At 37.8% G+C, this 14,873-nt stretch overlaps 2 protein-coding genes across 2 annotated transcripts; one reads left to right on the top strand and one right to left on the bottom strand.

The window, feature by feature from the left end:
* Positions 1-1,977: 1,977 nt before the first annotated feature.
* LOC111327491 (adenylate cyclase type 9-like) lies at positions 1,978-9,879 on the bottom strand. The gene is made up of 3 exons (XM_022931699.2): positions 5,763-9,879; positions 5,235-5,279; positions 1,978-4,932 (listed from the first exon to the last, which is right to left on the bottom strand). The coding sequence occupies exons 1-3, from the start codon at positions 9,174-9,176 to the stop codon at positions 4,915-4,917; spliced, it is 3,477 nt and encodes a 1,158-aa protein (XP_022787434.2). The 5' UTR covers positions 9,177-9,879; the 3' UTR covers positions 1,978-4,914.
* A 2,254-nt stretch (positions 9,880-12,133) lies between these two features.
* LOC111327501 (ubiquitin-fold modifier 1) lies at positions 12,134-14,740 on the top strand. Its single transcript, XM_022931714.2, has 6 exons — positions 12,134-12,219; positions 12,315-12,371; positions 12,475-12,532; positions 12,693-12,732; positions 13,469-13,501; positions 14,604-14,740. Coding segments are annotated over exons 1-6 (300 nt in total). The 5' UTR covers positions 12,134-12,217; the 3' UTR covers positions 14,714-14,740.
* Positions 14,741-14,873: the final 133 nt, after the last annotated feature.

The raw sequence follows: 14,873 nt of genomic DNA, 5'->3' as shown, positions 1-14,873 counted from the left end.
CCCTATGCACGCAATCACAAAAGAAAACGCGAAGCTCTTTCGTTCTAACGCGTTTTATCGGCATGAATCTGCAGGACAGCATTGAAGGTATTACCAGAATAAAAAAGAAACCTTGCATAGCGCCTGACCATTAATGTTCATCTTCCAAAAAGGTTTAAATTGTTCATCACTTTTTACTCGTTCACCGATCAAAGTAGCACTGACTGAAGGTCACGACATCACAGTTCATTAATATTTAAAAGGAATACAAAGACACAATAGCGAGTATTAAGAGGAGACTACAAATCGTCCCTCACCGGTCCATCAACGAATTTCCTTGCGAGAAATGGCATATAGACTTTGTAAATGTGACTTCCTGCAAAATTCAATCTTCAGTTTTCAATATGTTGCCCAAAACCATTGTATTTTTGCTAAACCAAAGCTTTTTCGGCATCCCTCCTTCAAAGGTTTGTACAACTTGACAGATTCAAATGCCGTTTTTGAATTACGTGTATTTTTAAATACAAAGACTTGAAAATAATTTTTTAAAATTTTTTTCTTTATTATTGTCAGAAAAAAACAAGAGGGAAACCGATAACATCGCTGTGAGCCGAAAGAGCGGAAGTGAATGGAACCCACGTCCAAGTGAATTATCCCGGCACTGATAACTCATGGGGATAAGGACAAGGCAGTAGACAGCTCTCTACATAATCGTTTCTGACTCATTCAAAAACTATATAAACCACTCAAAGGAATTCATGGAGTCTGTGATAAGTAGTATTGAATATTGGTGTTCCCGGTTTAGTAACACCGCATCAAGACTTTCAATCTTATTTTCGGACCATTGAAAGCTTCAAGGAATATGATACGACAAACAGGGAAAGAGGGGTATGGAGAAGTAGGTGTTTATTAGTGCAGTCAAATGAGGCTTAAGAGAATCTCTCATTGATATCCGAACAACACTTTATGTGCATTTTCCCGCGCTTTTTATCAGTTGAACGTTTTCCCGCGCTTGGCTTTAAATTGAATAATTTATTGCAATTGTTGCTGTTTTAGTCCTTGAGAGAATATTGTGGGATAGGTATCGTTTCACAATTTTTGATTACATCTTTGGTTTTGATCGACTTATGCAAGGCAATGAAAAATGATTGCTGCAACCGGGCAAACACGCTTTGGTGCTCCTCATAACAAAGGGGTTATGAGGGAGGAGGGGGCGGGAAAGTGGCATGGGTAAATCCGGTGATCTGTAAGTTGCCTGACAGGAAGTTTACGTTTACCCTGTTCCAATTCCAAAGGTGGGGGGAGGGGGGGAGTGTAGGTAGAGCGATGTGAATGTAAAAAACCTGCTTTTGCACACAGCTTATTTGTTCATGTAACCCAAAAACTTCTAGCCGATCGGAAATACAAGTCTGATGATCGTGCTTCGTTCATTGTTAAGAAACACACGAAGCTGAAATTTTATCTCATCTGTCACGCCCCCTTACTGAGCAGGACATTCCCGTATAGTTCATTGGAGGGAGTACCAACGGGAGCACTCACAAGAAAATGGAGGGGAGAACCAAAACATGAAGAATTGGTTTTCTGAGACTTATCACCTGCAGGACCTTGAATGGATCTTCCGACATTTGAGTCACTAAAAAAAAAAACAATTATATTGAAAGTTGTCCATTTGCAAGCCTTAAACCAGGCTCCCTTATTGTTAAAATGGATTTATCGTAATTTATCAAGTATTAAGGAACCTGAACACAGACCTCAAAAGGTTTCACATTACTGGCGAGCAAATATGCTGCAGTTTTTCATTGTTGTTGATGAAGATTGTACTGCAGTCGACCTCAAACAAAATGCTTCCGACCTCAGACACATTCTACTGGAAACTTCAATTTTTGAGTTTTTAATTCCATTTTGAATAAGTAGACATCTGGAAACTGGACATGGCATAGATCGCTCCCAACATTTTCGTATGAGTTAAAGGGAAGGGAGGAAGGAGGAACCAACCACTGACCAAACAACATCTTTTGTCATTTAATTCTTCTTGACTTACTTACAGAGAAATGTTCTCCCTTAATAACACGTTCTTAGCCTATGAGCAAACAGCTATTGCAAGACTATATGTAACATACACTTTAAAGTTTACGCCCTGAGCTAACTATTAGATCTTAATGAATCAATATTTCTTAGAGCTATAAAAATAAATCAACAAAATTCTCATGGTTTTTTTTTTTTTTTTTTGGCGCATATAATTATTTGACTTATTTGGGTAATTAAAATTAAGTAAATTAAGCATTCATTTGTCTGCTGACAAAAAATTTAATTGGCAATTTTTATATTTACATCCTATATGATCCTAAATAAAAAAAAAGATGGTCATGGAAGTTGGGATTTACAATGACACTACTGTTAGTAAGTTTGCTTTAACAAAATTAACCAAATACATTACAGGAAACAGACATGAACTTAGTGGGATTTATTGTTCATTTCCTATGACTTGACTGGCGAGAGTTCCTTTGGTAACCCTTATAACAGAAGGTGCACCATATAATACTTTTTAATATTTACTCTTTATAGTATGACTGATATAACAGTTTTGAGGTTTTTTAATAGTTAAGCATGAGTATTAATGTGCAAATTCTCCTAGCTGCTATTACACAAATTCTTTGATTCCAGTTGAAAGAATTAAACAAATTATGAGAACAGCTTCTATAAGGTGACCATGACACTTACCAATTATACAATTATTCACTCAGTTAAACCTTTCACTTTCACCCTCTTGTGATTATGATTATGTAAAGAGTTCTGAGAAGCATGAATATTTGAAATGTTTGTTCAACCTAAACGAAGGTTTACAGTTTTATAAATCAACCCTTGGGCATCATGAAGTGTCTTGGTTCACATTCTTAGCAAGTTAGAAGTAAGTGACGTTCTTTTTCTGTTTTCATAACCATTATTCTTTAAATATTAGATTAAAATTTATCAAGTAGAATTGATAGGTAGCGTTTGCATCGTTGAAAGACAGTTGAAACATGATAGCCGTGTTAGAGCATGCTTCAGTACTTTTAATGTTTAACCAACAGAAATAATAATAACAATGTTAAAAAACTCTTGCATCATGTTAAATTAAAAAGATCACATCACAGGTAGCTTTCAATGTACATGCAAAAAAGTCTTCCTAAACTGACTTCACAGTTAAAACCATAACATTGCTGTTAATCTAATTACCTTGTCTTCAATTGGCACGCAGAGACTGAAGTATTTAGCATCAATTAGTGATTTGAAACAAAATAAGCAGAGATTAAGCATCAAAACATGAAAAAGTTGTTGTTGAAAAACCATACTCATGATTCATAAATTAACTAAACAAATTTGACTTTTGTCACAAAATCAAAAATGGCTCTGCATTTCTTTTCATTGCTTTAATTGAAGTAAATAATTATGCTGTGTCTGCTAGAACTCAACAATCTACTTTCCTTATAGTTTTTCAGTTGAATACATTTGTCACCCAGAATATTTTGCTTTCAGTTAATCCTGAAGAAGTTCCACGTAGTTATCAATGAATTTTTTTTAGTGAAAGCCTTTCACTACTTAAATGTCAAATGGCAGTAACACTTAAAAAATAATCATCAACTGACAGCTTTTCAATATTTATTTAGTTAATACATAACATGGTTCTTTACAGTAAAACTGTCTTAGCATTCATTTTGTAAGGGTAAAATTTGGCTTTGTTTCCAGAAAACACAGCTAAATTTGAAATAAACTGATAAAAATTTGTCCTTCACCATTTAAAGATCAAGATGAGAAATACATTCATATCACATATTTCAGTGAAAATACTCTCATCAATGAAAAATTAGTTACCTGATCCAGTTGTCACAGAAATTTACAGGAAAACAAGATTTTTCAAGATCTAAATTTCAACTCATTCATGAAGATGACAAAAGTTCATGACAGCATAACAAAACATTGCATTAAAACAGCTTGGCTTTTTGTTTAAACAAGTGACTCCCACCATTAAGAAATCAGAAGACAAGCATGAGATCAGCCATACAGAATGAAGCTTATATAAGTGAAACTAATGATATACTTCTCACTCATGCTCATCATGGAAGAATAGCTACCTTGAATGATGTTTTCCTAAATCAAATTGCTAGTCACACAACTAAATCAGAAGATGTGCTTATTGAACAAATCAAGAGAGCAATTTATTTTCCCTTTTTCTTAAATCACACGTCCAGATTGTCCACAGCAAATGCGTCTGTGAAAAGATGATGAAATTTGGAAAACCAGTGATAAAAACCTAATTGAAAATACTGAAATTGGGACCTTGAGAAAGCAGGATGGGTCACTGGAAAAATGTTAAGTCTACTCAACCCAAGTATGCTAATACTAATTACTATCTATGGCTGGTTCTTATCCAAAAACAATTTGGGAACATTTGGGAATTTGTCAAACAACTGCAACCAATAATGAAAACTTTTTCCCATCCACTAAACCCACACTAAAAAAATTAATTCAAGTCAGGCATACAACTATTTAAAATATCTGTTTGGGAAACTTTGCATTTATGTTACAAGTCCAAAACAAATCAGTTGGTATGGAGTTCTGTATCCTTAGAAACACTTCTGGCAGGGTAATATTTAACTATGTTTATATTTGCAATATACCTGGCATCAAATATATCTCAAATTTTCTCTATTATGTATTGTTAAAATGTTTCCAATAGAACTCTTACTATTTTCCATTCTAATTTTAAATGCACACTTACTAATATGACATGAAGAGCACATACTTTAAAATTTCAATCCTTTACAACATCAATTTAATTTGTCATTAGCCTATATCATTTAATATATAATAGTATGTGTGCATATACATATATAATATATATATATATATATAATAATATACATTACTATAACATGCCTGCCACTTTACTCTTACTTAATCAATGACAGTTTCCTGTAAAAAAAAAGAATAGAAAATCTAAGATTTGAAAAAAAATAACAATATATCAGTACTTTCAGTATTTAAGGGGCAAATCTGGTAAAACATCTGAGGAAGTAAACCATTTTGCAGGACACAGCCCTTGAGCAAACACAGTGAACAACTTTCTAAACTATCACAAAAATTCACTTTATCCACAGGTTAATACAACTGTAGCAAATAAAAAAGTTCTTTAAAATGATCATTTAATTCAGATTGTACATCTGGACAATTTGCAAATAACAAATATATATTATACAGGACAAAGACAAACTAACCCTGATTTCTTCATAATTGCAAGAACCAGCTTCCAAAATTGCATCCTAGAACATAAAAATAGTTGTGTTTAATCAAATATATCCTTGAGAAAGGAGCGCAAAAGTTGGAGAGCTATTCTGAGAACAATGAATTTTAGAAATATCATCTTCAAAGTGAGCCAACACAAATTTTTCAGGATCTGAATATTGTTTCTCCTCAAAGTTGGGAAAATGTTTCATATTCTTCTACACCTGAGGATTTGTTGTTCAATGAGAAATATCCTCAAGTTTACATTTTAGTTACTTTTCAAGACCTTTCTCTTTGAAAATGTTGAGATATTAGAAGTACAAATTCATCTTTGGTTACTCATTGGAGAATCCAAGACATCTGGTTGGGTAATGAAGGTTTATTTAGAGTCAGAAAAGGGTTTCAATGAAGAAACTGTGGTGAGTCAGACATCAAAAACTTGTTATGAAGGACGTTAAGGCCCATGGAACAAAATACTACCCCAAATTTGAAAAATTCGAAAACAAAGAAACATCACATACTGTTCTTTTTCCAGTGAGTAGGTACGTGGTTATATGGCCTTTGCCTTTGACGGGGATGGTTCCTCTACGTTCAAATGTGAAGAATTCATCAAGAAGTTTCTTTGATGCCTCGCTGACCTGTATTCTACCTTTCACACCAGTAGAGTCCATTCTGCTTGCAATATTCACTGTGTCTCCCCATATGTCATAGAGAAGTTTTGTTGTACCAATAACGCCTGCTGTGACTGCCCCAGCATTAAATCCTATCCGTAAATGAAACTCAAATCCCAGCATGTGTTCGTTGAATTTGTCGACAACCTTGATCATTCCCATAGCAAATTCAACAAGTTGCTTCAAGTGGTCATAAGGGTGGGCATCTTTTTTAGCGCAACCTTCTGGGTAAAGGCCAGCCCCAGCCATAAAGGTTGAGCCGTTGACTGTCTTGATTTTCTCTACTTGGCTAAACTGGCTTTTGTCTGTTAGAAGGTCATCAAAGTCACCAACTAGTTCATTCAAAACTCTAATACATTCCTTTCCACCTTCAAAGTTCTCTTCATAGAAGTCAGAAAAGTTTACTATTGAAGCAAAAATTACTCCAACATTTTCATAATTTCTTGAGTAATGGCTTGACAGTTTCAGAGCATCTGCAACATGTTTAGGGAAAATGCTTTCCAGTAACCATGCAGCCTGTTCCTTGTGCATTTGTGCTTTTCGTTTGTCTTTAGGAGCTTCCTCATCTCCATTGAAATTACGTCGTACACTCATTTCCAACTGACGATTTAACACCCACACAAACATCAGAAGTAACCCAATGCAAACCATGATTTCTGTGCTGTAATTCTTATTTCCTCCAGCCAGAGGTGCACAAAAGTTGTCAGAATTGAGCAAAATAATGTATGTAATAAAAAATGCAGCAGCCAGTCCAGTCTTCATCCAAGATGTAAGTTGAGTGAAATTGCAGAAATGTAAGAGTGCGACAGCAAATATTAAAGAGTAGAATTCTCTTTCCCTTGTAGAATGGACCTCACAGTTCACTAAGTTTGCAAAGAGAGTTCCCATTGGAAGACACATTAAAAGAGCTCCTATAAGATGGTTTGTGAACCAGCCGCAAATGTAACCTACCATTCTGTGTATACATACAGAACACAAATGTGGAAATGCTCTGGCAACTGTCAAGCAGAACAATGTTATTTCAATAACAATTGAAATTGGTGACAGAACCTTTACTGCCAATGGAACAGGTTTGTTGTAGAGCAGGAAGCCTAAACACATTATAACTACATAAATAATGTTGGAAAGCAAGACATCTAAAAAGAAGTTCACTCTGGGAGATACAAATGTTGTCACTGAAGGGTTCAACAATGTACAGTCCTGACCTTCATTCTGATATCGTTTCTCAGTTTCTCTGTCATGAAACTGTAGTGTGCAAGGGTTCATTGACCTGTGGAAGTACTCATCACTAGTTCTCTCTTGACTCATCAACTTTACAAGTTGCTGGTCATTGTTTGTTCGCAGAGCATCTCTCATTAATGCTTCATTCAGGGACAAGCCCAAAACTTGTGGAGAGCGTTGATCCCCTGACATCCTTCTATTTGACTCTTCATCATCATCATCAGATTGGATTGAAGTTCCACTACAGTACTCCATTTCAATGGCCTCACGCTTAACTTTCAGGTTGCCTTTCAGGATTTTGGGACCATTGTCAGAGCTTGACTCACCTTGGCTGGAAATGTTAGAATCAGAGTTAACCATCACATCTGAGGAAGTAACCTGTTCAGAGATCTTGACATGCTTCTTGTTTTCCTGTGGACTACTGTAATGAGAAGCATTCTCATTCATGCTGACATTAATGGAGTTGAGGTTTGCTGGTTTCTTTTTTCGTCCACTTGGGTGAAGCAGATGCATTGGTTTCTTCATACCATTCTTACGACCAACAATGAAGTAGGTCTTAATACCTTCCAAGCCTTGATAACGTGAACTAGCATTACCATCTTCCACAATATAGTGACCATAAAGAAAGTCGAGCGTCGTTGCAGTGATATGCACACGTCCAGGGAGACCAGCTGTTTCCATGCGGTTTGCTAAGTTTACATCATTGGACCAAACATCAAATTTGAAGCGTAGCGAACCAACAATGCCACAAAGAACAGTCCCTGTATGAACGCCCACTCTCATGTCAACCTCATTCTTGGTGTCCTCGTCAAATTCTTTGATTTGTTCCAACATGTCCAGTCCCATCTCCACACAATTAACTGCATGATAGGCTGTCGCTTCAGGGCATCCTGCCACACAATAATAACAATCACCAAGGGTGCTGATTTTCTCACAGTTATTGATATCTGTGAGGCGATCAAAGCGCCCAAAAAGATCGTTCAAGAGCCTCACTAATTGCTCTGCAGACTTATCGGAAGACATGTTGGTGAAGCCAACGATATCGGCGAAAAGAATGCTGACATTCTCCATGCGATGCATCTGAAACGGCCGGAAGACCATCTGGCCTTTGTTTCGTCGTTTTTTCTTACCGTTTGAACTGTCTTTCGGATCTTCCTCCACTTCTTCGACCACATTAAGCAGCTCTTTGGCCACTAAATCCGGCATTACTGATCGGATCATCTGTTCTTTCACCTGTTTTTCAATCTCCAAGTCGTGACGAGCAACGACGCATTGACCAACCTTCCAGAAAGTGCTTCTCTCTCGCACTTGGGCCATGAAAAATATTTGGATTCCAAACAGATGAATGCACATGTGCAAAATTAAACGACAGATGATATCCTTGGGCCGGCTGCCTCTTCCCTCTCCGTCAGTGATCACGTCGGAGAGAACTTCGTGAGCGACAGAAAAAGCCACTGTCATTAAAATGCAGATGTACAAATGAAGCGAGTGGATCATGGTATAAATCAGCATGATAACACATGTACACATACAGAATCGAGCCGGGTTCGAGAGAGCTTTTGGCAGAGCGAAAAGGCAAAGTTCCATGGCGATCAGTAAAACAGATGCGAGCAACGAAACAAATGATGCACATTTCTTGTACAATCTGCTGAATTTAGTAAACAGTATTAGAGAGATCACCAACAACAAAAAAACGCCATCTCCTACTAAGATCTGATAGCATTTACTCTTAAGAACCGCAAAAAATATCCCCCAGATGACACAAACGAAGCATACAAATACGAGAGCGTGGACGAGACGCCTTTGGTTGTGAGAAGTGAAACGCTGAAACTCTTCTTCCAAAATTTCCGAATCAAATGATGGCTTCCACCATTGAGAAGAAGCTCGCTCAAAAAGCAAGGGAATACAACCTTTTTTCGAGCGTGTATCAACCTGTGAAAAAGACCTCTCTTTTTTAACCGCAGCGAACGAGGGTTTTAATTCGACGCTCATGGACTCTGGATCTGTGCTGATAGAGTACCCAGACCTTTCCTCGCCAGCCATTTCACTATCCAAAGAGAGACAGCCTGCTTTTCGAGGTTTCCCCGGTGTTGATCACCTAACTAAATCATCTCTTTAGCGTCTTCGAGTCATTTTAAGAGCTATCGGTACAACAGGACCTCAACCACTACCCTATCTGACAAGTGTTCTGCTTCCTCGTCATCAAAGGGAATTCAGGGATATCCAGGGCGAAAGCACTTAAATTCAGCGGCTCTAACCTTTGGCACATGAAGAGAATATGTACGTTGAATGCGAGCTCTCTTTTTTTCCGAGCGTATATCACGTGATCTATAGCTACACGTGACATCATTTGGTGTCGTCTAAGTGGCTGTGAGGCTTTCTGTGTTTTAGGTTTGATGTAAAAGGACAGCCAGTTGAACATCTAACCTATTTTTAGCAAATTCTTCGCATTGTGGTCATGCATACTCAAACTACTTGTACTTTCGCTGGAAACAAATAGGTCACTAATGCTGGTTCAAATTTCAATGATTTTGTAAATTGAACACCAAGATCATGACTAAGGTCATGGGTTTAAGAAAATACATGCGTAACGAGGGAAGCGAATTGTAAAAATATACGAACACAAATATGGATGGCCTTCGACAGAGAAACAAACTGAAATATGCAAATCTATCATGTCAGCTGAGATCTTGACATCCTCCCCCCACGGACTTGGAGTCATCGCTGTCGGGGTAGGGAGGGGGAGTTCTGGAAAATAGCTAGGATGATGCTAATTTGCACTAAAAGAGTTTGGCGGATAAGTAATTCTGTTACATCACATCCAGTCTCAGGGTGAGAAACTCTTGAGATCCTTTTAGTTACTAATGGGAGATTTAAAATTCACAGGGTGTGAGGAAAAATATTTGAAATGCTATTAAGGAAAATATCATGCGTTAAAGATAGTTAGACACGAAAAACAAACAGTAAACTTTGTCCTCAAGCTAGGACAGATCTTCGATGAGTGATGAAAAAACAACTTCATGCCTAAATAAAGCAACAACAAGCAAAAGCTCGAAGAGTTTCTTATGAAATCTTTAGAAAAATGTTATGCCGAATTGGCCATGCAGTTGTAACGGATACAGGACTTTGCAAGCTTACTAAGTAAATACACTAAATGGTAAGTGTAGCCGGCCGTAGATGCCTACCTTTCGCTCTGCGTACAAAGTTGGCATGAGCCTTGGCACCTGCAGCTGCCAAAAACTTGACAACTATGAATGTTACTCAGGTGGAAATGAATTGCATTTTGTGCTGACGGAAACTCTAACGGCTAAAGAAGCAAAACATTCCTAACATTTGAAAGCAAACAACAACGCAGCAACAAGAAGCAGCGAAGAAGTTTTACAAACATCATGATACATTAACATAAGAGATGGTATTTTGATCGGCTGCGAGGGCTTAGGGACGAATGAAAGCTTTGAAAGAAAGCGCCAGTACAGCTAAGTTTAGTGAAGTGCCTCTCTGATCTCAGCTATAGCGTGCATGATCTTAGCTAAGTAACTTTCTTCGAATAAGAATAAAATCTGGAAAGGTCGTTATAACACTTTTAAGAACACAAAACGGATAATGAGTTTCAGAACTACGAAGACAAGAGGTCCTCATTAATAGGGATTGAATTAATGTTTTTCTCCTTTTTTACATAAAAAAAATGTTAATCACTTTCTTTTGAGGACAAGATGAATAAAAGTTAAATAACTCATTCTTTTGACGGTAGACCCCTGTGGATTGATCCGCGCGCCCAAACGTTCCTCTTCGATAAAGCTGACCAAAGCAGGAAGATTGTTTTGGCTTTGGAACTGAGCCCAGTCCCATTTAGTGGTTCCTCCTTCAGCTCCATCCTGTTTGTTTGGGCTTAATGATCTTGACATTGGCGGTGAAATCGAAGGTCAGTGATATGAAACGTTGCTATATTTTGCAGAGATGAGGGATTTAAAAATACCATGAAAGCAGAGAACTGCGAAAAAGCTGGCTCAGTTTCAAACTGAGGTCGCCAGAAATAGACAAGTATCTGCGAAAATAACTTAAATGACATATAACCTAGTAAAGGCTCAGTGTCAAGCTAAGATTTTTTGTATATATTAAAAGCTAAGATTTTTATATAAATATTATCAGGAACTATATCATTCTTTCAACGAAATAAGTCTTGTTTCATTACTGACGTATATTTCTGTGGTAAGGTTTTTCTCCTTGTGCAGGGGCATAGCAAGTTTATGACGTCAGAGGTTGCATGACGCAGCACTCAGAGCAAGGTTGATCCTCTCTTAATTGAAATCATGGCCAAAAGGAAGATTGTGTCAGTGTATATTTCCCTTCATCTTCTGAGTAGTGTACGAGATAATCTAACCAGCTCTGAGGAATGGGGAGCCCGGGTGAGACCTGAACAATAGAACAGAAGTGTGGTGTTGCGGCTTAACGCTGTGGAAACTTAAGGTATTATTTCTGTCATTTCCTATGCCTTTATCTTCACACAATCTAAATTATGCACTTTGATCCCTTTTACGCATACCGGAGCCAATAACTTAACTTAGCTGACGTTCCCCTTTTAAGGGGAACGATTGCAGCTGATTTAAAAATCAGCTGCAATCCTGTTTTACCACACTCAAGTGTTACAGCCAAAGCTGGCTCACATGCAAGATATATTATTATGCTCCTGTTATCATTCTATAAATTCCCTCACAATCCATCTTATTCCCAAGCCCTATTCTCGCCACCCTTGAAGTACTTAACTTCCTGGTTGAATGAAGAGAGAGGGCCCTAGGATCGGAACGAATCAGTCCCTTAAAACACGGAAAAAAAATCCTGTCATCTTTTTTATAGAATGAAATCAACATCATTTTGGATAATGTGAAAGTTTTACCTGAGTTTTTCGTTCGATTCTTTTTAAAGCCTTCTCGAATTCTCCTGACGATATTCGCTTGCTTGAACCGGAAATTAGTTTTAGCGGAAATGACGTTAAAATGTTCATTGAAGCCCAGACCTCCGCTCTTGAACACCTGCGATGACCGTCTGTTCCCTTTTTCCTGAATTTTGCGAAGCCAAACATCGAAATGTTAGTGAAAATGCCGGCATGATGAGAAGTTTCGATTCCCAGTTTTTCGTCTGCGTTCATTTTAAATGTTACCAACCTTTATATCTTTCTTTTAGGTCGAAAGTAACCTTCAAAATTACCTTAACTTCGGATCCGAAATTGCCATTCAAAGTGTACGTTGAAACTTATTTCTGACCCGGTATTAGTAAGTTTCTGTTAAATGGGATATAACCTTTGAATTTTCCCCAGTGATTGTCGTTGAAATTCTATTTACAGACTTAGTGTTCCAGAGGGAACGCCGTTTACAGCAGTCTTGAAATTCGCCGCCGAAGAGGTAAGTTATCCGTATCATTTTCGAGGTATCCGTCCTCAATGAATCCTGACAGTATGCAACACATGACTTCAGTTGAAACAAGCTGTTCATGTAAAGATCTGATCTACTATGTTGACAAATGCTGATCTTTATTATTCCCCTTTCTATTTTTTATTTTAAGTTCAAGGTTCCTCCTGCCACTAGTGCAATTATCACAAACGGTGAGTAATTTTAATTTGCTCTTGGAAAGTGTTCTTTAAATGCTATATTAATTCTAGCGAATATTGTTGAATGCTGTTAACCAGCATCATAGACCCTGAAACCACGGTGCAAATTTCCTTGCCATCTTAGCTGGATCTGTTACTGCAGGAAGCAAAGATGTTGTGATCATGGCTGGACTTGGCTATGGTGATGAGAACTGTGGCAAGGTTTTTTCAATATCACAAAACAATTGAACCTGTCTTTCTTAAGCAAACACCCAGGAGTCCCTTGTCAGTGTTCGTTTTATACAGAGTGTCTCGTTAATACAAGTTCTAGCTAATAACGCACAATAATATGTAACTAGTAGTTTGGGCAAGAAACCCAGAAGTCATCTCAGTTGGCTTATGGGGATAATCAATCCTTCAAATGGAAGACGAATCTGGTCCAGTCTTGGACTTACTGGTTTAAAAAAATTATTCCAGATAATTAGCTTTCTGTTAACCCTTTAACTCCCAAGATCTGATTGTTAATCCTCCCATCTAGCTGCTACAAGTTTCCCTGTAAATGAGTTATGAGGGTTAAGTGTTAGATCAAGATAACTCCTGCCTGATAAGTTTGAGTATTCTTTTTACCTGTTTGCAGAACAATGTTTGGATTTTACGGGAGAAATTACATGTTAATCACTTCTGGGAGGCAAAGGGTAGTAAGGTAATTGATAGTTGAGAAAAATGTGCAGGGAATCTTTTTCTTTTCCAGATGGTATTGGCATAAATCCGTCACAAAGTGCAGGTGAATAGCCTATCATGTATAGCCTGTAAATTCACACTTGATGTTTCCTCAGCCAACTTCCTCCCCCCTCCTTCTCTGCTCCCCCTCCACCCAACAAGCAACCCCCCCTTCTGGATGATCCCAAATGATAGATTGAAAATTAATGGCATAACCTCTAGGGTTGTATTACACAAGCTGTTTGGCCCCAGCCCTGCTTTTAAGGAAAAACTTTCTAACAAAAATGCTTGTAACCACCCTACACAATAACATGGGCAGGGCTGCACAAACCTGCTCAATCTGCCAGGTGAAGAAAGGAAGAAAAAGATGCACAAAACTTGAACCAAAAATTTTTCTTTCCAGCTCTCCCACTCACATACACATATCTAATTAACCAAGCGTGAGGGCCATACAGGGAGAATATTGGCCCGAGGTCTTGACAGTATGGACCGAGTGCAGCAAGGTCTGTACAAAAAAGACTGAGGGCCGATATTCTTCCAGTACGGTCCCAAGCAAGCTTGGTTAATGAGAGATTTATTATACGACTGAAGTTCAAAGGGACACAAGTGTAGTATCATTCGGGACCATTTGGGACAGTGCCCAGTCCAATACTTAAAGAATATTGGACTGGCAATAGAGCATTTTGATTGGTTGATTTTAGTTATTGGCCCTCTGACTGCCCGAGTCGTGTAATAAATACACATTATTTCCATCTCACTTCAATTAGGGAATATTTAACCCCAACCTCCCCCTGTTTTCCTCTCCTCTCTTCTTCCCGTCTTGTCCCCTCTCCTCTCATTGATTAAACTAACATGAACCTTCAATCATGTTAAGGCAAAAAATGCAAGTTTTGTGGAAGCATAATCCAAGGATTTCTTGAGTGAGAGGTTGTTGACTATTCTAAGAGTTGGCCTCTTTTTTCATAGTTAATTTGCAACACTATAGAACCAGAGAGGAGTCAAATTCTTTGGCAGAGGAGTTTTTCTTCAGATGTGTCTTAGATGTAGACTTAAGCCTGATTACGCTTAATATTTACCTACTGTGTGCTGTGGTAGTACTGAAAATAATTAAGTGAAGGACAATTTGCCTGACTACAACATGCTTCCAACCTGTTGTTGTTTCATAGGAAACGTGTTCTTAAAACATGGATCAGACCTAAGGATTATTCCAAGAGACAGAGTGGGAAGCAGGCTCATATCAGAAGAGAGGACACTGAATTTAGACTTAATAACCTGAATAAAATGCATTTTGCCCACATTAAAAGGCTCCTGAAGTGTTTACATACAAATACAAAGGAAAACAACACATCCACTGAACATGTGATGCTCGAAATTAAATGTACTCAACAAACCCCAAAAACTTTTAAATATCTGTCAAGTAAATATTTTTTTGTACC

This window comes from Stylophora pistillata, chromosome 9 (genome assembly GCF_964205215.1).
Source record: "Stylophora pistillata chromosome 9, jaStyPist1.2, whole genome shotgun sequence".
Classification (NCBI taxonomy): Eukaryota; Metazoa; Cnidaria; class Anthozoa; order Scleractinia; family Pocilloporidae; genus Stylophora; species Stylophora pistillata.
Note: the sequence above shows the minus strand (reverse complement) of the source record. Positions and strands in the feature narration are given on the sequence as shown.

What these genes read in the sequence shown, in the direction of transcription:
- LOC111327501 (XM_022931714.2), top strand. An exon ending in CCGAAATTGCCATTCAAAGT is followed by an intron (nt 12,372 to 12,474) that starts GTACGTTGAAAC and finishes TTCTATTTACAG; the next exon opens with ACTTAGTGTTCCAGAGGGAA. An exon ending in TAGTGCAATTATCACAAACG is followed by an intron (nt 12,733 to 13,468) that starts GTGAGTAATTTT and finishes TTTCTTTTCCAG; the next exon opens with ATGGTATTGGCATAAATCCG.
- LOC111327491 (XM_022931699.2), bottom strand. Translation starts at nt 9,176, where the DNA reads ATGGCTGGCGAGGAAAGGTCTGGGTACTCTATCAGCACAGATCCAGAG. An exon ending in TACTCACTGGAAAAAGAACA is followed by an intron (nt 5,280 to 5,762) that starts GTATGTGATGTT and finishes TTTATGTTCTAG; the next exon opens with GATGCAATTTTGGAAGCTGG.